The 20,976-nt window shown below is 43.3% G+C and overlaps 1 protein-coding gene across 6 annotated transcripts in view; it reads right to left on the bottom strand.

Annotated features, from left to right (window-relative positions):
- ATXN2 (ataxin 2) overlaps positions 1-20,976 on the bottom strand; it is a 97,086-nt gene that overhangs the window by 27,373 nt on the left and 48,737 nt on the right. For 4 of the 6 annotated variants that reach the window (XM_066603248.1, XM_066603244.1, XM_066603246.1 and 1 more), the window contains 8 exons: positions 18,455-18,640; positions 18,069-18,263; positions 11,351-11,455; positions 10,802-10,872; positions 8,040-8,353; positions 5,958-6,021; positions 3,818-3,970; positions 3,285-3,351 (listed from right to left, as the gene is read on the bottom strand). In XM_066603248.1, coding sequence (XP_066459345.1) covers positions 3,285-3,351; positions 3,818-3,970; positions 5,958-6,021; positions 8,040-8,353; positions 10,802-10,872; positions 11,351-11,455; positions 18,069-18,263; positions 18,455-18,640 — 1,155 coding nt within the window. The remainder of the gene's footprint in view (positions 1-3,284; positions 3,352-3,817; positions 3,971-5,957; positions 6,022-8,039; positions 8,354-10,801; positions 10,873-11,350; positions 11,456-18,068; positions 18,264-18,454; positions 18,641-20,976) is intronic. The other 2 variants (XM_066603245.1, XM_066603247.1) reach the window with 1 other exon arrangement.

Below are 20,976 nucleotides of genomic sequence, written 5' to 3' on the forward strand. Positions count from 1 at the left end.
CCCCCCAGTAATAAGCAGCTCCCCCAGTAATAGGCAGCCCCTAGTAATAACCAGCCCTCCCAGTAATTGGCAGCCCCTTCCCCTGTAATAAGTAGCCCCAACCCCCCCCCCCCCCCATAATAGGCAGCCCCCCCCCAACCCATATACTTACCTCCTCCCTGCTGTCGCTCTCTCTCTGCTTGCCCTGACGTCAGCCCGGAACGCTTCCTCCCCGAGTCCTCTCCTGCGGAACTAATGAGCAGGGGACTCAGGGAGGAGAATTCTGGCTACACAGACGTCAGTGTGTGCGCCGGGATCAGCGCGATTACCAGCGGGGAGCTGCGGCGCCCCTGCTGGTAATCGCTTCAGTGGTCAGCGGCGTCTGCACGCCCCGGGCCACATAGCACAAGGCAGCGGGCCGGATTCGGCCCGCGGGCCTTGTGTTTAGAGCAAAAGTTGCCAGCGGTGCCGCGGACCGGCCCTAAACACCCAACGGCCCGACCCCGGTCCGCGGCCCGGCGGTTGGGGACCCCTGCTTTAAGGTATTTGGTTATAAATCGTGATGAGCGATTAGTGGAATAATCGGCTTGGGATCAGACAGATTTCATTAAAATCATTGCGATGAGGACCCCCCCTTAAAAGTCAATAGGAGTTTAAAAAAATAAAAATAAAAAACAGGTTTGCGGATTTGTCTGCCAGAAGGTCCCTAATGCAGCCAGAGCAGAAGTTGGAGCACCCACCATCAGTTTCCCACTACTGACTCTGAAGCCCGGTTGTGAAAGACAGGATAGGCCTAAAGTAGGCATACTTCTGCCCTTACACAAAATTGTGCTCAGGGGCTACTGCATGACCAGGTAGGGAGATGGAGGAAGAGACCACTACAGCAGCAGCAGAGGACAGGATGAGGCCGACACTTTCCTATTGGCCTGGGTGGGCTCTCCAAGGCAGCGAGCGGGTGGTGGGAGTTCCTGTTTCTGTTCGTACATGTTGTGTTGATGATGTTTCTGCATTTTAACAGTTTACCAGAGATCTTACAGATGACCGCTCTTCTGTCATCACGTGCGGTTTCAAAGAAAGCGCAGGCTGCACAAGTCCTGCAAACAGACTCAGCTGTGGGCCTGATGTTGGTGCTGCTGTAACTAATAGTAGCTGACGGGGATGGTGCGGCCCTTATGCTTTTCTGCGACACTCTGCTCCCTATCTTAGCAACATCCGCCTCTACCTCCTCCCCATGCCTGTTCATGTTGGGTCAAGTACTTCATCTTCCACCTCCTCAGTCTCCTCCTGAGTGGATTCTGTTACAGTGAGCACTGGGAGCTGGTAGCTCCATTTCCACATCACCCCGAGTACACATTGACTGTGGAGAGCCGACTTTGTGCACTGACCCACCCTCATCATTCTCTTCAGAGAGAAAAAGAAAAAACACTTGGGCATCAGTTCATTTAATGTCTTGGTCTTTTCCCTTTGGTTGTTTGGACTGTCCCGTTGACATAAATGAAGATGAATGATCAAACATCTCCCCAGATTGATCTATGTCGACTGCTTCAGGAAGAGGCATGCCGTATCTTTTAATCACCTGTTCTGCATACTTCGAATATAATGCATGGTCAGAACCACTTCTAAGAAATGACATCATGCTTGCCTAGCCTCCTGCAGAACGTGGAGCTGTTACTTCAGTGGAAATTGCTTGAAGTGCGAACTTAGCCTTGTACTCTACAATCTCCACTACCACCAACAAGTTCTTACCCCTTGTTTTCTTAACTTTTTAGGGGGTTACTTTTTAGTTTTACCTAAAGGGGTGTCCAGTTTTTTTTTTCTCTTTTAATACAGTTTTGGGGCTCTCCGTGCCTAAAATTACATAAAAGAAATATACTTACTGCAGAGCTAGACCGCCGATTCGGCATTGATGGGTAATGTCGCCAAGCCAGCAAACCTGGTGATGACCCGTAAATTTGTCATGTGGGCTTCTAGTGTAGAAGCACCAAGGCAGGTTTACAAGATGCTACTGATGACACCGACAGCCTTCTGTTTGCTGCAGCGGACACATGGGTAAACAACCCACATGACTGCTGCTGCCGATGTAAACAGAGTGGTGGCCAGCAGGAGGTATGTGCATTCTTTAACACTAACACCTCGTCCAAGCACCACTGCCATCAAAGCTTAAAAGTGAAAGTGGTTTTCTGACATTTTGCAAACTTTGTAGTTTGCAGAAAACCCCATAGGTAGTTACATACGGCATGCAAATAATTTGAAGTGGCGGGACTCCTGACTTTCGAGCAACTTGAGGCTGCTAACACATACTGTGTCTTTTGGAGATTCCTTGTTCAGGTCTCTAATTCTTTGTCAATATTACAAAAAAAAGCCAACCATGCTGCAATCCCTGATACATATGAACAGAATGTCAGACTACAACTTGTATATTGTGAAATGTCCCTGTTTAGCAGAGCATGATTTAATTCCCCTCACCTCAGAGGAAGCTGCGTATGGCCTGCAAATACTTTGTAGTAGTCTGACTTGTGATCAAGAACTGCAGTATTCCCCACACCTAAGTGTAGTTTGTCTGTCTGCTTCGCTGCTATATAGGGTGACAGCAGAAGAAATATACGCTCTGCAGAAAATATCTGCAATGTACAGACCACGTTTTGTATAGGCATATAAACATGATGCAGCTACACTGGTCCCTCCAATACAACTCTGTTTTTTGTTTTTTTTTACTAAGGAGTAGTGGCTTCCATCTCTGTTGCGTACCTTATTTCCCTCTTTTGTCCTAACCTTTTTAATTCGAGTATATAGATGGCCAATAGAGGCAAATCAGCTTAGAGGGGGTTCCCATTTGAATAAAGGTGGCTTGCAGTGGCACATGCGTTCACATGAGCTAAGAATCTTGCATATTTATTCGGTTAGTAAAGATAACTGCTGTGCAATTTTAATTCTGGTATTAAGTGTGTATGAATGCTAAGGCCATATATTTGTTAGTACTGTATTGTCACATCACAGCCATGGCATCCATGCAACAGCACATTTTATTGTAAGTGCTGACTAAATTTGGTTTGTCTTATTTGCTGTGTGTAGTAAATGGGGTCAATTGGGGGTAGCCATCATTGGTCAATACCAAGTACATAAAGAAAAAAAATATTGGAAAAAAGGTAGTTGGTTGTAGAATTAAGGTCAGCCATAGCACAAAAAAAAAAAAACTATCTGCACTACCGTCAGAACATCTGTTTATGCCTTTACCAGTCAAACATGCTCCATTACCTACAAATACAATACAGTAATAAAAACAGCACCACGTGCTGTAGTCTCACCTTTACCTGCTCTGTATGTCTTGGCCTGATTGACTGGCACTGTTGTCATTGGAATAGGATACAATGGCTAGAGATAGGAGAAGAAGAAACAAATAGATCATACTGAATATGTGTAAACTTTGAAGACAACACACCATCTACTTTATCTTTGTATCTCTTTAAAAAAAAAAAAAAAAAGGAATTGTAGATGGTTCAGAAGTGTGGAGCCTTAAATTTTAGCTAGTACACTGTAGGTGTTGATAGGAAGTTGGAAAAAGAGGACAACTGGCAAATTTTAGTATTTAAACATATCTGACCCAACCCCAGCCCACCAGGATCTGGTCGGTGGGGATCACCTACAAGAATGAGGGGTCCTGTTCTCCCTTGTACGAATGGAGCTGCAGTCAAGTAAGCACACTGCAGCTCCAATCATGTCAATGGTCTTCCAAAGAGAAGCCATGCAGTTCTCCGCCATCTACAACTGTTAATTGTAAAGTGTGTCAAAATATATACAAAGTAAACTACTCAGTTTATGCTAGATTCTCATACATTACCTGTACACCAGGACTCACAGGAACTGGATACATCATATTTGGTGCAAAACAAACTGGCTGTGTGTACACAGGGGTCGGCTGCTGATGTCCCACCATTGAAGGACTTGGCTGAGCTTGTGGTCGAGGTGAGGTTGGCGTTGTAGAAGGCTTGGGCTACATTATAACAAGGAAAATAAGAAATGCATTACATTCTATGCCTTGTACAGCTCTTGTAATTGGTTGAATCTATTGACTACAGATTAGTGGTAAATCTATAAATACTACAACTTATTTACTTAATATATTCAACTGGGCTATTTCAAAATGTCTGAACAATTAAAGGGGTATTCTGTTAACAGTCAGTTAAAGGGGTTGTGGGAGTTATATAAAGGCCTGTTACTAGATCCCCATGCTGGAAAAAAAAAAATTTCACTGATAATCCACTCTCCCCATTTATCCCCCACTGGCAGCTTTGGACTCCTGCTCAGCAGCCTGAGCCAGCCATAAACAAGCCGCGGCGGTCAATGACAGCACTCAGCGATGATTGCGAAGAACTGTCATTGGCTGTTGCAGCAGATTTACTGGATGACCCAGTCTGCCAGTTAACACAAACCGTGGAGACCAGAGCCAGCAGTGAGTGACAAGCGGAACACCCATTGATCTGAACATGAGGGACCTGATGACAGATTATTTACCTTGGAAAACCCCTTCAGCCCTTTAACCATAGAGTAGGACATAACTAGCTGATTGGTGGGGTTCTAACTTCTGGAATATCCACTGATCTGAAAAATGGGGCGCCAGAGAGTCTTAGCTTGAATGAAGCGGTGGTTGCACATTTCCACAGTCATTATTTCAAATGGTACAGCCAAAGAGTGGAGTTCAAGAGTTTGGCCATCTCTGGCACTCTCATTCATTTCAGTGACAGTGTCTGAGGTTTCCAAGCGAATTAATACAGCCATCTCTGGCGCTCCAATGTCAATGAAAGTGCCAAAAGGTTACCAAGCACTTGAATTCTGACATCTTTGGCAGTCCCATTAAAATGAATGGAGTGGCAGAAAACATGCGCTACCACCATTACATACATGCGGTGATGAGCCAGAGCTACAAACTGTAGCTTAGTCGTTGTCTCAGCAGTTGGTAACACTGCTTATGGGTTCGAGCAATCAGCTGTTCCAGGGCCCATTCTAACAGGCAAAACACAGATTACAGAGCGGAAGCAAATCCCTCCAATGCCAACAGATTTTCATGCCCTACAGCAGGGATGCATAATCTGCTGGCAATGATACCATTCTGTGTGCCCCCCACCATCTGGATTTAGAAATATTTGCTCGTTTGTGGATACTCACAAAGTTTCCATGTCAGCAAGAAGTAGTGTGCTACAAAGCTCAGGAGCAGGGATGGGTAAATAGTCAGGGTGCATTGTGTGCCCATCTCTGGACCCCATATATCAGAAAGATAATGTCTCCTGTCACTTTCTAACTGTGTTAAAGGTGCTGCTGTTTGATAAAGTCAGATAGTGCTTGGTCTGCTCTGGACAACTGACGGGTGAAGAAACTATCACACAGTACAGTTTTTAACCACTGATGTAGCTTGTCAGAACAGGGATAAAAACAAACCAAAAAAGGTTTACACAATACAATGTTCATTCATAATTTACTGCATTATTTTTCCAACGGCTGTTTTTTTCCTACGGTGCGTGAAATTTCCTGCAATTGCATTGCTTCACTTGTATTCTTCTCGGATGATTGGCAACTAAACGCAAACAATACAGCGGTATTATTGTACCTTGACGTCACCAGGCTCTCAAACAGCCTTAACCTGCTGGACACCCACCAGTTCCAGTGGCGTCAAGGTACAATACTACCCAATGCCGCCTATCGTCAGAGCAATTGACAAGACCTCTTGGCGACCAAGGCTTTCAGACCCGTGACACCTACAGAACTATCAGCAGCTCAGGGACATGGATGTAGAAAGAATTTACTGTCTGAGCCCCATTTACATCAAGTGGCGCAAACAGTGAAATTAATGAAGAGAGTCAATCTCAGAGACGTCAGCTATATCTAGAGCCACAATGTTGTAAATGGGAAAACCAGCCTTGATAAGTTACAATGTAGCCAGGTACTTTTTAAATTGAGCAAAGAAAAGAAATTTAAAAAATTACTTGAGCATATGATCGTGGATTGAACTCCTTTGCATTCGGATTTAAAGTAGATTTCCTCACTTGCCTGGAAAAGACAGACAATTATTATTTAACTTTCTTACATGTTAAAGATAAATCTAAGGCTTGACTACAGATATGTCCCTTTCTGATTTTTATATTTTCAGATTAAGTGTTGCCAGTTTTTTTCCTCCCCTTTCTCCATCCTCATACCTCTCTTTGCCCATATGGGCTCCTCTTAGGTCGGGTGCCATCAATGTGGCAAGTCCTCACTATTCACTGTCAATCAGTGATTGACAGCTCGATGTCAACCATTGAGAGTGAGCAGTGGGGACAGCCAACTTGACATCACCAAGATCCAGACCAAAGAAGAGCCTATATCAGCGAACAGAGTACAAAAAGAGAATTATTTTTTTTTTAAATTTATAACTTAATAAAAGTCAATATAGTCAAAAACAGCATTAATTACTACTACTGTCTGAGTTAGGGGGGCCCTGGCGGTAGAGGCGTGAAGCCAACCCTGCTAGCTTTACCCAGGAGCAGGTACCGTTTAAAACTAAAGCTGTTCTACAATTTTTCAATCTTAAAAGACTGAGTATATGTAGTGTTGGGTAGTATAGGTGAAGGAAAAAAATTGGGACTGCAATTTGAAGCTGACAATTTTTTTTTTAGAGAATACATTTTTTGGCATAAAATTATGCAAGAAAACTGTCTTAAATGCTATGCTCCACATTTATTTTGCTTTTTTTAGCTAGTATCTGACAAAAAGGGAGCATGGCGTAAATTGTGGCAAATTACAAAGAAAGGACATTTTCAAATGAGACAGGTTCTCATTGGGAAAAAAAAAAAGACCATAGATTCTTAGAATAAGTAATAGAGGTGTAAAAAGATGGCAACAGAGACTCTTTAAGGGGTTAAAGTTTGACAGTGGTTTGCGCATTGAAATTACTAGCATTTACTATAATTTAACAATTCTGAAAACATGATAAAACCACAGCTCTTACAAGCCTTAGGCCCAATGTCCACATGCGGATTTTATTTAAAAAATCCACGTGTGGCCCCCGGACGGGAGATCCGTGCATCTTGCTGCCCATAGGGATGCATTAGCATCCGCAGGGCAGCTAAAGAGATGCGGATGTGATTTCTTCCCAGCGTGCGAGGAAATCGCAGCATGCTCCATTTTCCTGCAGATCTCCTGCACAGATGGCTTCCATTGAAGTCAATGGAAGCTGTCCGTGTCTGCAGCACACCCGCAGCTGTGTTTGTGCTGTGCTGCGGATACGCAGGAGAGAAGATTTAAAAATTTTTGAAAATGTGGGGTGTATGCACGCAGCACACTACCGGCGTGCCGAGCACTTCCACCAGGCAGAAGAAAAGATGATCTGGCAGCGACATAGGGGAGACCCGCAGCGTCCGGAGAGGTAAGAAAATGTATTTTCCCTCTCCCTGGCCACAGGCACGCAGGGTTTACACTGCGGGATTCAGCGGTGGAATCCATGCATCCAAGTGGACATAAGGCCTTATCAGCTCAACAAAATAAGAGTTTAAAAAAAAAAAAAAAAAAAAAAGAAGAAGAAAACCCCACACAGAAGAAGTGCCCCCCCTTGCATTTTGGCTTCAGGTACACTGGCGGGTTTCAGGGCGTGTGCTGCACATGGCTTTATTATAGCTTATGGAGCTATGCAGATTAACCTTGTTCTCATGCAGACCTTTGTTTTCATGGGGACGCGTGAAAAGCTTATCCTATTCTTGTCCATACCATGTACGAGATCTAGAATATGCTAATGCCCATCTAGGTGTCCACGTGAATTAGACAGGACACAGACAGGTGTCTGTGTGCTGTCCAATGCGAGTTGTCAAGCATCTCAGGTGTATCTCTCACACACGGTAAGTGTGCACTCTGCCTTAAAGAAATTTATTTTATATGCAGCAGCCTTTCACCATATTGTTGCATGGGCCATATAGGATTACTTATGTATACACTTATAAAATCTTATGCCCACCATCACCGCATAGCAAGTCTCATCTCAAGACCAGTTCAAACTACTTCAGTCATGTGTTCAAAGCAGTTAGAAATGCACTTACTCTGAGGCATTTTCTTTTTTGTCATCTTTATCTTCACGATCCTGCTTTCCAGGTCCAGATGTCTGTACACCTTGTGATGTAACTTCTGGTCCTCTCTTATGTTCAGAACCACTACTGCTAACAGATGGGGAGATGCTGGGGCTGCTCGGCTTACTGCTGCTGTTGCTTGTAGGTGCATTACTGCCACTTTCACTGGCAGACTCCTTGGAGTTAGAGTCAGACTTTTCCTTCAAAAGGTCTCTGGGCTTCTCCAAACTTTCACGATTTTTTCCAAGCAGCTGATCTATGGTATCAGGACTAGAACTAGGCTGTAACTATAAAGACAAATAAAAATAAGAAGTCAGTGATGACAGGTCCTCTTTAAAGAGCCTGTCGCCATATTTTTGCAGCCCTCACTGAAAGCATCATAAGGCGATAGGTCTGCTGTGTTGATCTGTGCAGTAGTTTGAGAAAATTGCATTTTATTATTAAGCAGTCAGACACAGAACTAGTCCTGCATATTCATGAGCTGCAGCCTAGCCATTCCCACCCCACCCTCCAGCCCTTGACTGGCAGAGTGCTGTCTCTCTATGTACAGTAATAGGCAGACAGTAGTCAACCACAGGCTGGAGGGTGGGTGGGTGGGTGTAACTAGCCTGCAGCTCATGAATATCCAGGACTACTTCAAGTAGTCCTCGCTGCATGTGCTGCTACTGAGAAAAGGCACGTATCTCCAAAACTACTGCACAGATCCACACAGTAGACACATCACTGTAATCAGTGAGACAGGCACTACCTCATAGTGCAGTCAGAGAGGCGTGCAAAAAGATGGCAAGTCTCTTTAAGGGGTTAGTTTGACAGTAGTCGATTTAAACAACTTGCATTTTCCATAATGTAAAAAAATGTAAAAGAATTTTCCTTAAACGCTGTGCCATTCCTCTTATTCTTCATAGAAATATATGAATACATTGATAATCAGGCATTACCTGTTGACCCTATAGAGTATGACTTTGTCCAAAAAGTGCAGACCTTATAGGAATACACCACTTGACAAAGAGAAATGGTAACACCCACTTGTCAACTTATTCATTAATATTCAAGTGGAAAGGCATTATGCAAAGTAAAGACAGATGCCTCTGAATTAATGTTTTATGGGGAATACAAGTATTTAGCTAAAATAGATGTGTCAGGAGGGTCAATAGGTTCTGTAACTATGAAGTCACTTTTTTTTCTATTCACTCCAAATCGAAAAGACAACTTTTGTTTCTTCGTCAACATCATCGTACGAAGACTTTTTTGCCAAATGAGTAGTACTTTTTCATGGTGCCTTTAAAATGTACTATATAATGTATATCAGGAAGGGTATCGTTTCTCCTTAGGGCTTAGTCACACTGGCGTTTTTTCACACGATTGTTTGTGGATAAAACTGATGCGCAGAAAAAACGCATGACCGAAGCCAGCATCACGGCTGAAAAAACGCTGCTAGGAGCGTTTCAGTCCAAAGGGCTCGGTCACACTGGCGTTTTACGCTCAAAAAGAGCGCTGCCCTTTTGAATTCATGAATGATTGAGTGCTGCCTCTGATTGGCTGAGTGCTGCGACCAATCAGAGGCAGCCCATTCAGCAGGCGGAGATTCCCGGCAGCTGCAAAAAGGCGAGTATATTTTTTTTAGTGGTTTTCAGGGAAGGGCTTATATTTGAAGCCCTTCCCCAAAAATTACTACAGCGCTTGCCGGCAGCCCATTGCTTTCAATAGAGCCGGCTGTATTGCCGGCTACATTGAACTCAATAGTGACAGCTGTGGCAGAGGAGAACGATAGCATTAGCATATGTTCTCAATGGGGTCAGCGCTGCAGCCGCCGGCCCCATTGAGCGCACATACAAGAACACAGATTTGCGCAGAACGCAGTTACATGCGTTCTGTGAATCGTTGTGTCATAATTTTCGGCACATCCGCATAAAAAAAACGGACATGTGACTGATCCCATTGCAAAGCATTGGGTATATATAGGTGCGGATCACAAGCGCATCTGCAAATCGGGCAAAAAAAAAAAAAAAGCGCCTGTGTGACTAACCCGTTAGAAAGAGAACCTACAATGTATGAGGAGACTTATAAAGCTATCCATGCTCTTCTGGGAAATATGCAAATGAAAGATAGAATACATCTACAGCGCCACCTATTGGAAGGAAGCATTTATGCAAGTCAATGTCAGTCCAAACTCCTGCAATTCAGTTTTTTTGTTTTTTTTTTTTTAACTAAATATGCAGTGTTCAGGATAAATAGCCTGATCATTTAATAGCCTGGACATTTACAGATATTGATATTAAAAATTCTTAATTTTTTTTAATTTTTTTTTTAACATGTTAAAAAAGGGAACAGTTTAAACTAAAATTATATTAAAAAAAATAGTATATAAGTTTTTAAACTGCAAGAAACAGTTTCAACCTACAATTTAGAGTTCCAGAAGGGAGCTTGAACAAGCAATTAATTGTATAATACTTCAATAGTGCAGTTTATATTCTCCTTTCAGCATTAACCTACTAAAGGGTGTAACAGATTAAATGGAGTGCAGCATTTGAGGGAACAAGTAGGCAATGATCTAACCATGGCATCTGAGGGTTAAACAGCTGAAATCTAAGTTCTCTTCAACACCAGCAGCTACAGGCGAGTGTCAGTTCTTTACCAGGGCCAACACTTGCCACATAATGAGCAGGCTCAACTCCACTGCGCATTTACACGGACGTCGCAAAGGGGTTAAACCCAAAGCTATATTACATACTTACCCTGAAATCATTTTTGAACTTCTTTAAATCATCTAGATGTTTTCTTTGCTCGGAGGCCATTGGTGACACTACTGAAAATAGAATCAGAAAGACAATTGTTTCACACTTTGTCAGTGACTTAGGTTGGACAGACAAATGCTTAACACACATCTAACTCAAAACAACAAGAATCTGCTCCATTGTATATTAAAAAGACTAAAGAAACAATTTAAGATGCATCTGAACCATAAAGCTGCCTGTCCACGGGCATGGCTATGGAAAGTACAGTGGCGACCGTCCACGAGCGAAGAATCATAGCAATTCTCCATTCGCGGGATTTAAATAGTGGCATGCTGCAATTCTTTGGTGAGCCTAGCTCACCGCTGAGACTTGTCCGCTCTCCCCCCTCCGCGGAATATCACTGGCGATATTCCACCTTGGCCATGGACAGGGGGGCTTCCTTTGATTTATGATGGAGATAAAAAAAACTTCAGTGTGCATAAGTGAAAAGTGATTTTCAGCAGTCTTTTTGCAACGTAGGAGCTCTTAAATCTGAATTTATGTACATACCTTTGTTTTCAGGCTTGCTAAAGGTAGAAGAATCACTTTGTTTAATAGACTCTCTGCCACCAGCAGGGGAAATTTGCCTCTGATCTTGTAATCGAGAATCCTTAGCTGGAGTACAAAGACATACATAGTTCTTTTAAATGGTTACTGCACTTTCAATTAATTCTGCTTAAACTGATGGCACAAGTGAATATAAGAAATGTAATATAGCTCATCAGAGAAAAATGCTTATTTCTGCAGTTAGGCTTTTTTCACATCTGCGCTGTTGATTTCCATAGCCTAGATCAAATCATAGGAGCTGGACAACAAAAATCCTGGAAGCGCCACATCATAGACCTCAACAGCACCGGGCGGAACCCATAAACCATAGTGGTGTCAGCAGGCTTTGTATCATGCCGCCTGGCATTTTAAATCGGACAGAACAGTACAGCATACTACACTATTCTCTCAGTCATTTAGAACTAAAACTGTGAAGAAGCCTCTAACAGATGTAAATAAAGCCTCATCGGGCACCTTTGCATCCCCCTAAACTGTTCACACACAGTGAAATATTGCTAAAATGCTTCTTGGGAGGGGAGTCAGAACAGCTCACCGCCAGACAGACAGAATGCCGTACATACAGGTCTATGTGAAGGGGAGGAGGAGTTTAGGAGAAGGAGAGAGACATACAGACGTGCTGCTGCAACCAATAGTGATTAAAGCCACTTTTACACACGCGCTTGGTAAAACGCCGCAATTTCACTTTTGGACTCAGGTTACAGTGTCCGAAAGCAGGTTTTAGCACGCTCATTATTATGAGATTTGCTAAACATGGCCAAATAGAGCAGACAGCACTTGAAAAATCGCTGCGCTAGAAAGCACCGCGATCAAGCACGTGTTTGCGAGGCCCCATTGATATCAATCAGAGAATTATACTATGATTACCGCAGCGTTCAAAGTGCCGCGGTAAAAAGTGCACGTGTGAAAGTCCTTAGTGTCAGTGTTACTGGAACCATCTACACTATTCAGTATTTCTTTAAAATGGCTTTCATGTTGCTGCTGCTTCTCTGTAGCTGAAAAAAAAAAAAAAGTGATGGGGGTAGGGCACTATCTCCTACTTTTTGGAGGTCTCATTGCAGCTAGTCCCTATCCATCTGCACAGGAAAAACTAAGAATTAGAGACAGACTGCAGAGGACAAAACTGCTAAAAATGCAATACACAAAAGCATAAACAAGCAGAAATAGTTTACAAAAAAAAACACGTTTTTACAAAAGCCAAATGCCTAATGACAGTGGATTGCAAAGGCGCTGCAAGATCGATCCCTAGTGGCAGCAACTTCAAATGTGATTTACAGTGGTAAAACAATTTCTACTACAAGATTGATAATATACATATAGGCTTTTAGGGGAACATACGTTGTGTGCAAAAGTAGAGTCCATTTAAGTTATTTCAGTGCACTTTGTATCCGTGTACTGATATATTCACCAATACAGAAATGTTAAGGTTATCTAAATCACTTTTTACATTAAATGTGCACATGCAATGCTCTCAAGCAAAAAGTAGGAGGATAAGCACTTTAGTATGGTTTATTTTGAGTGGAAGACAGATATTCCTGGTTTAACTTCTGGAGAATTGAATGAGATGGAAGGCTTATTACAGAGGGATAAGCCCTATTGTCAAAGTCTAGAAGCACTAGGATGAAACAAAGTTTTTCCCAATGTCTAATCAATATCTCCTCCTTTCTGACAGTGAGGGTGATCAATGAGTGGAACAGTTACCACGGGAGGTGGCGAGTTCTCCTTTAATGGAAGTCTTCAAAACAGAGGTTGGACAGATATCTGTCTGGGATGACTTAGTGAATCCTGCACCGAGCAGGGGGTTGGAACAGATGACCCTGGAGGTCTGTTCCAATTCTGTGATTCTACTCAGTGATAAGTAATCAGTATTTCCTAATTCAAGTGAAATTCTTCGACAGAACACATTATACGCCAATTAAACTTGGAGCCTCAGCCTCAAACCTGTACTGTCAGGCAGAGGTTGGTACCCATTTTATACTTATGATTTTGTTTCAGACTTCTCAGTTTATGAGAGATCCTCAAATTTATTCTTTATAACTTTAGCTTCTCTGGTATTCTGAGACTTACCAACAACATTATATTGGGGTTCTATGAAAAGATAGTTTTACTGTTATTATTCTGTGCAAGAAGAGTAATTATAATGGCTTGAAAATCTACAGATACCCCTGCAGCTGCACACAGGATTTAACTGGTTAATATGCCTCGATTTACCAAATCGAAGAAATGCATGTATAAGCTTTGGTCATATGTTGCAACTGGAAAATACTACCTCATATTTTAGGCCACGACTAACTAATCCCATGTGCTTTTTGGGTAGGTGCCTGCCTTGGAGAGAAATTCCATAAGAACTGCACTTGGCTAAATGGTGTATGAGTGAGTGTATATACTCTGCTTGGGAACTAGCTGTCCGTGGTTTGCTCACTCGGAAACATGCATGAGAATATTTATGCAAATGTGTTCAATTTATCTCTGAGCCATAACTTGTATTAATAGCCAAATGTAAGGTTATTGTACAAAGCTTTATATCCAATATATGCAGCATCCATTGTGTCAAAAGTTATTCTGTGTTCTGGCTTCCGACCCCAACACTCGACAGAAACTGCCCTTACAAGGGTATCAAACGACCTGACAGCCAAATCGAGGGGCGATTACTCCCTACTGATCCTCCTCGACCTCTCTGCAGTATTTGACACTGACCACAAACTCCTCCTCAGTATGCTACGCTCCATAGGCCTAAAGGACACTGCTCTCTCCTGGTTCTCCTCCTACCTATCTGGCCGCTCTTTCAGCGTCTCCTTTGCTGGCTCTACCTCTCCTCCTCTTCCCCTTGCTGTTGGGGTCCCCCAAGGCTCGGTCCTCGGCCCCCTCCTTTTCTCTAGCTACACAGCCCTGTTGGACAAACCATCAGGAGATTTGGCCTCCAAGACCACCTGTATGCTGATGACACCCAGCTATACACCTTTTCCCATGACATCTCTGCACCTTTCCTCCAAAACATCACCGACTGTCTGTCCGCTGGCTCTAAAACTATGTTCTCTCTAAACCTCTCTAAAACTGACTTACTGGTGTTTCCTCCTTCCAGTAACCGACCTCCTCCTGACATCTCCATCTCAGTGTGTGGCACCACCATAGCTCCCAGACAGCATGCCCGCTGCTTTGGGGTCATATTCGACTCTGATCTCTCATTTACCCCCTACATCCAATCTCTCGCCCGAACCGGTCAGCTGCACTTCAAGAACATCGCAAGAATCCGCTCTTTTCTCACCATAGACATGCTTAAAACGCTTATTGTTGCCCTCATCCACTCTCTGCTCAATTATTACAACTCGTTGCTGATCGGCCTCCCCTGCACCAGACTCTACCCTCTACAATCCATCCTGAATGCAGCAGCCAGGCTCATATTCTTGTCCAGCCGCTACTCAGACACCTCTGCCCTGTGCCGGTCACTGCACTGGCTGCTCGTTAAATACAGAATTCAATTTAAAAAAAACAAAAAAAAAAAAAACCTTACTACCTTCATCCACAAAGCCCTCCACAGCGCAGCACTCCCCTATATCGCCTCCCTCATCTCAATCCATCACCCAGCCTGGGCTCTCCGCTCTGATAACAAAACTAGACTGCACACCCCTCTAATTCGAACTTCTCACTCCCGCCTCCGAGACTTCTCCAGAGCAGCACCGGTCCTCTGGAACGCACTACCAAAGGCTACCCGAGTCATCCAGGACTCGAAAAACTTCTGGGGTGCTCAAAAAACGTACCTCTTCAGGGAGGCATACCGCATTCCCTAAACAAACCCCTCTGTACGCCGCCTGATAACATGCTCCCTGACCTACTGACTGCAATCCCTGGTAGCTATCATAAACTGCTCCTGCAGTCAGTCATACTGATCCTGCCATCACACGGCTGAATGTCTGACCATTGTTTGTATATAGCATCCCTCCCTCTCCACCTCCCCATACCGTGCACATCTCCAGCCCCTTTACCTTCTGTATCACCCCATTACTTGTAGTATGTAAGCTCGTTGGAGCAGGACCCTCACCCCTATTGTTTCCATCAACTGATTACTATGTAACCGTGGTTCTGTAAGGTTTGTGCTTTTGTCTTTTTGTATTCCCCCTGTCTATGTAAGCGCTGCGGAATATGTTGGCGCTATACAAAGTTTATTATTAAAGCAAAATAAGAAACGTTTAAAAAGTGCACAATGTTCACATTGTAGGTAAATTGTGTCATGTAGGTGTGATAATTAAATTATAATTCTCAATTATTGCCACCCATTTGTACATGTTCAACCAATGTTAGTCACAATACCGGTTTTCCCTGAAAATAAGACCTACCCTGAAAATAAGCCATAGCATGACTTAAATAGTGTCCAGGCAGCTATACATGTAAAAAAGTAATATTTTGGAGCAAAAATTAATAAGACCCCGTCTTATTTTCAAGGCAACACTGTAGCTTAAGGAGCTACAACCACATTTTTAAGCCGGTAACAAACCACTGAAAACTCAATATTAAGATTTGAGATAGTTTCGCATTTTTATGTAGCCAATAGTTATTCCATCTGGTAGATTTTCAAGTGTTACAACTATTTATATATTCATTTACTAGCATAGGATGCAGACTCGTAACTAGATGCCAGAACACTGTTCAACCACTGAACACACTATTCTGTTCCAAAGTCCATGACGATGGAGATTTGACAAGTGAATGTATGGTCGTCTATCGTTTAGCGGTGTGTGAGCTTACGTGAACATAAACTCTTAATGCAGGTAATTTATAGGTAGATCATGACAATGACGCAAGGTTCTAGATCACAGAACTATTGCCTATTAACACTCCAACATATTTGCTCAGCAGATGGTAACTGGAGGGGGGGGGGGGTGTTAGCTGAACATTCAATACAATCAACAATTTGAACAAATAATAAATTGTCAAATTGAGGGGAAAACAATGAAAACCAACAGGATCAAATATCTCCCCTTTCTGGCTTATTAAAAATTCTTTACAAGTATACATACAACCACTTCATTGAACATCTATAAAAAGAGCACTCAAAGGGCTTGATGTATTAACCCTTTAAGGACAGGGCCTATTTTGGGCTTAAGGACGCAACGATTTTTGGCGGATTTTCATCTCCATTTTTCAAAAACCATAGCTTGTGGCGAACTGTTTTTATTGGTGCCATTTTGGGGTACATGGACTATATATTAAAAAAAAAAAAAAAAGGTTTTACAATAGCGCACGCTCCCTCTGTGAACCCTTCCCACGCAACATTCTACATAGATCGCGGCAGGGAAGGGGTTAACAGCCAGGGGCGCATCTCCGATGCACCCCCGCTGTTGCAGCGGGAGGCCAGCTATCACTGACTGCCGGCTCATGATCTTGCGCTATCCCCAGGACACAAGTTTACGCCCTGTTGCGGGAAGTACCCTGCTGCCAGGACGTAAACTTATGCTCTGGCACGGGAAGTGGTTAAAGACTACCTACACTTTTTTAAATGTAAAGTATAGGCGATTTTAAGCATTTTTACAATAGGTTTTATCAGCCTATTTTGGGCATTTTACTTACAAAACCCATCCTTCGTTGTGCAGCTAGATGAAGACTAAGAAATCCGTCCTCACCACACTAAAACAGCAGTAGAGCGAGCGCCATCCAGCTGTGTCTGCTGCTGCCGCTATCTCTAAACACGCTGCTGCCAATATACAGTTCCATTTTATTAAGAATTGCTTTTTATTTAATGCAATCTCACTTTCAGGGACCAAGTGCATTGGGTTGTGACATACACTGACACCCATCAGTGCACCAGTCTGGTGGTGGACCAGGGGAATGAGAGGAGAAGCCATCTGCAGAATTGAACGGCTTATCCAGACAGTGAGCCGCTGGGGACAGACAGGAGAACTGAGATGACATTAAATGGACTTAATAAAATAGAACTGTACATTGGCAACAGCGTGTCTAGAGCTATTCTAGAGAGAAACAGACAGATGGAGCTCCCTCTACTGCTATGTGAGGTGCAGATGCAATTTCTTAGCACCATCTTCACCTACCTGTACAGCTGAAAGTTTTTTTTATTTCCAAGTAAAATCTACAGAATAGGCTGGTGAAACCTATTGCAAACAGTTTACAGCATAAATGACTAAAATCACCTATTTGGTACATTTAAAAATAAAACGTGTAGTTACTCTTTAAGACCAGGATTTCGTAAGCCAATTTTAATATGCAGACCTGCCGAGGGAAGAGGCACACACACACACACCTCTTAACACACACACACACACACACTATCTGGTGTGCAGGGACTGTTAAATTCCCTCCTGCACACTGACCCTTGGACTTTTTAGTTTCTTGACATTTCCTAATCCAGGTATATTTGGCTAATATGAGGGTTTCTAACACTACATTTTGTCCTGAAGCCCTCAGAACTGAAAAAATGAGAAGGCATGCAGTACCAAATGTGTAGAACTCAACATTTTTGTCCGCCAGGTTATCATGAAACCCAGTATTTGTGGGTGCGGGATAAGTTACCAAGTAAGGGCTCTACAAATGCTGTGCGCTTATTGGTGTATGAACCTAGAATCTAGCTAACACACAATTTTAATCATCTTCTTAAAAAGGATCAAAACATCCAGCATTATTTCCTTACGAAAGAGCCGATGACCGTACTAACCTTCATTAGAAGGAGTAACTGCTCTATTGGAAACTGGACTTGCAGGTGTGGGAGATCCAGCGGGTACAGGCATGGTAGCAGATTCTGGAGCAACAGATCCAGCCTGAGGAGAGCTTACAGCTGGTCCTGTGGCACCACTCATAGCACTTTGTCTTGGAGATCTAGGCCTGTGGGTTTTGGGTGAAAGTCTTTGCACTGCAAACAAGCACATAGCCAAAAAATAAAATAAAATGTAACAATATGCATCAAGTATATTATATGCAATGTGCCTGATGAAAATCTTACTATTGCACTAATAATGCATAGCATAGGTGTCACTTAACATATAACACAAAACTACATAGGTATGCTACTCAACAAAAACCAAAGTATATTTTCCTACTTACCTCCACTCACAACAGAAGACCAAGTGCCACCCGATGAGCTGTTTCTAGCCACAGGTGGTACAGACACTTCTCCAGGTTCATTGCGCGAAACAAATTCAAGACCTGCGCATATTGTGCTCCTACTACCATTAGAAACTCTATGAGTCCGAGGATGCCGCTGTGCCTTGGGAGACATCCTTGGAGGACCTGAAATCATAAATTGTTCTGTGTAAAGTTGAAAAAACACAACAAAACACAATATAAAAGACGAACACAGGTACATTCTACACTTGGGGAAGTGGCGTTAACAGTGTTTCGGAAAACAGACAACCTCACAAAAAATATGCCACTGTAGCACATCATGAAAAGCAGAAAGGATAGCCAAGAGACTACCATAGATCTGTTAGCAACAAGCCTTGATATTTAATTGCAGAAATGAAGTCAAAATCTGCATGCAGCCACCAACAAAAGCGAAAGTAAATATTTTAACATAGGCAAAATGTATACAGCTGTTAACACCATAAGTACCGCCTCTTTTTTCCCTTCCGGTTTTTCCTTCCCACTTCTTGTACAACTTTCTCCTTCCAGTCTATCAGGGATTCCTTTAGGCTGCCATGGCAGATACGCATGCTGGGCAGAGTATCATTCGCCCCCCATGCAGAGTTGTGGCTGCTCTACTCGCTCACTACCATTGTACACAGCCTATGTAATTCACCAACTTACCCCTGCAAACTGCCTAGTGTCCATGTTCCTCACCATTTGCAGCCTGTGTGATCTTCCCTCTCTGAAGACCTGCATGTTTTCCCCTTTCTCTACTATTCTTTTAGGCCTCCTTCCCACGAACGGATTTCCGCCGCGTAATTCGCGGAAAAAATCTGCTGCGTTGCCCGCAGCTATTAGGTTCTATTGAACCTAATAGCTCAGGGCACACGGTGCGGAATTCCACCGCGGAATTCCGCACCGTGAAATCTCCCGTCCTCACCAGCGGCATGCTCTATTTGCCGCGGGTGTACGCGCTGACGGCTTCCATTGCAGTCAATGGAAGCTGTCCGTTCACGCTATCTCCCGCTGTAGCACAGCGGAAGATAGCGTGAAAACGCTTCCACGCCTACCGCCGCGTCATATGACGCGGTGGGCGTGTCATGTGATGCGGCCGGCGTGTCATATGGCGCGGCGGCGGTGGGCGGGGAAGCGTCATGCGGGACCCAGAGCGATGGATCCGCTGGTAAGTATGGGGTCTCTGGGGGGCGTCGTGACGGGCTTCGCCGCGGAATATTCCGCGGTGGAGCCCGTCACACTCATGTGCAGCTGGCCTTAAGGTGGGTCCACTACAGATTTTCTGCAGCTTGCCTGCTGGAAATTCATAACAGCAAAAGTGGCATAGCGTGCCAATTTCCACACAGAGTTTGTGGTTTAGCTCTGTTTAAATCTCATCCACCTCGCCATTAATGCAAATGTTGCAGATTTTCCACATGGATACACGTGTGCCTCTATTACAGATGCAATACGTGATACTCCTGCAATTCATAAGAAGCCTATGGTGCACCAACCCTGGTGCTGATGAAATGTTAAAAGCTGCAGGAGTTGCATCCATAATACTATATAACGGAAGCACTACCTAGAAGGAAGCAGTGGGATCGCGGCATGCTCTATCAGAAATCATTGCATAACTTGTCTATACCACAATGGATATCATCTAAGCTTTATAAAAGGAGGGGGCTGCACCATCAAAAGTGTTGTACCAACAGAAAGGATAGTCTGAATGCGTGGCTCAGCAACCATGAATGGAACACAAAGATCTAGTAGATTAGAGTTTTCTTTAGATTTCAGTCCTGAACGTGATAACAGAGGCAAGATCATCAAGTAAAGCAGTTTCCATGCTGCATTTTGCAGTGCCCATGTATTGTTAGCACCAGGAAAGCTAACACATGGACACCTATTCACTGGATGGAGGCCAAAGGTCTCCAATAACGCAATATACTTTATCTGCTGCTGTATGAGGAAATTACTGTGCAGTCTACTGCGCAAATGCATAAAAGGCATGCAGTTAAAAGCGGAATAAAATGTGAACCCTCTGTATACCTAAACAGTGGCATCCATTGGAGACATTTGTCAGGAAAGCCTCCCAATGTGTGCCTCCAATGGACGCTGCAAATTGCAGTTGTTTTACATGAATTAAAAAAAAAAAAAAATTGTATTTAAGGCAGTCTTTTGTGCATTCAAATGTTACATTCAGGTCCATATTAATACAATGGGGAAAAAAGAAAGAACGAAAACAGTGTTTTCCTTTGTGGCGCTTATTTGGTGCCTGCTTTTCTCTTTTTGGTTTCTTAGGTCCGTGCCTTTGACAGAGCAATGTGATAACCATAGCACAGCAAAACATTCTGGAGGACTGTTTGACCATTGCAGCTTCCAGCTTTAATAGCTATAGGAATTCAGGCTACAAGACCCACAGTGATCCACTCTTGTTACCAACAAGTCTTCTTTTAGGAACCCCATTTAGGTTATGAGCACACATGGGAGAAATTCCACACCAAAATCCA

Source organism: Eleutherodactylus coqui, chromosome 5, assembly GCF_035609145.1.
Source record: "Eleutherodactylus coqui strain aEleCoq1 chromosome 5, aEleCoq1.hap1, whole genome shotgun sequence".
In the NCBI taxonomy this organism is placed as follows: domain Eukaryota; kingdom Metazoa; phylum Chordata; class Amphibia; order Anura; family Eleutherodactylidae; genus Eleutherodactylus; species Eleutherodactylus coqui.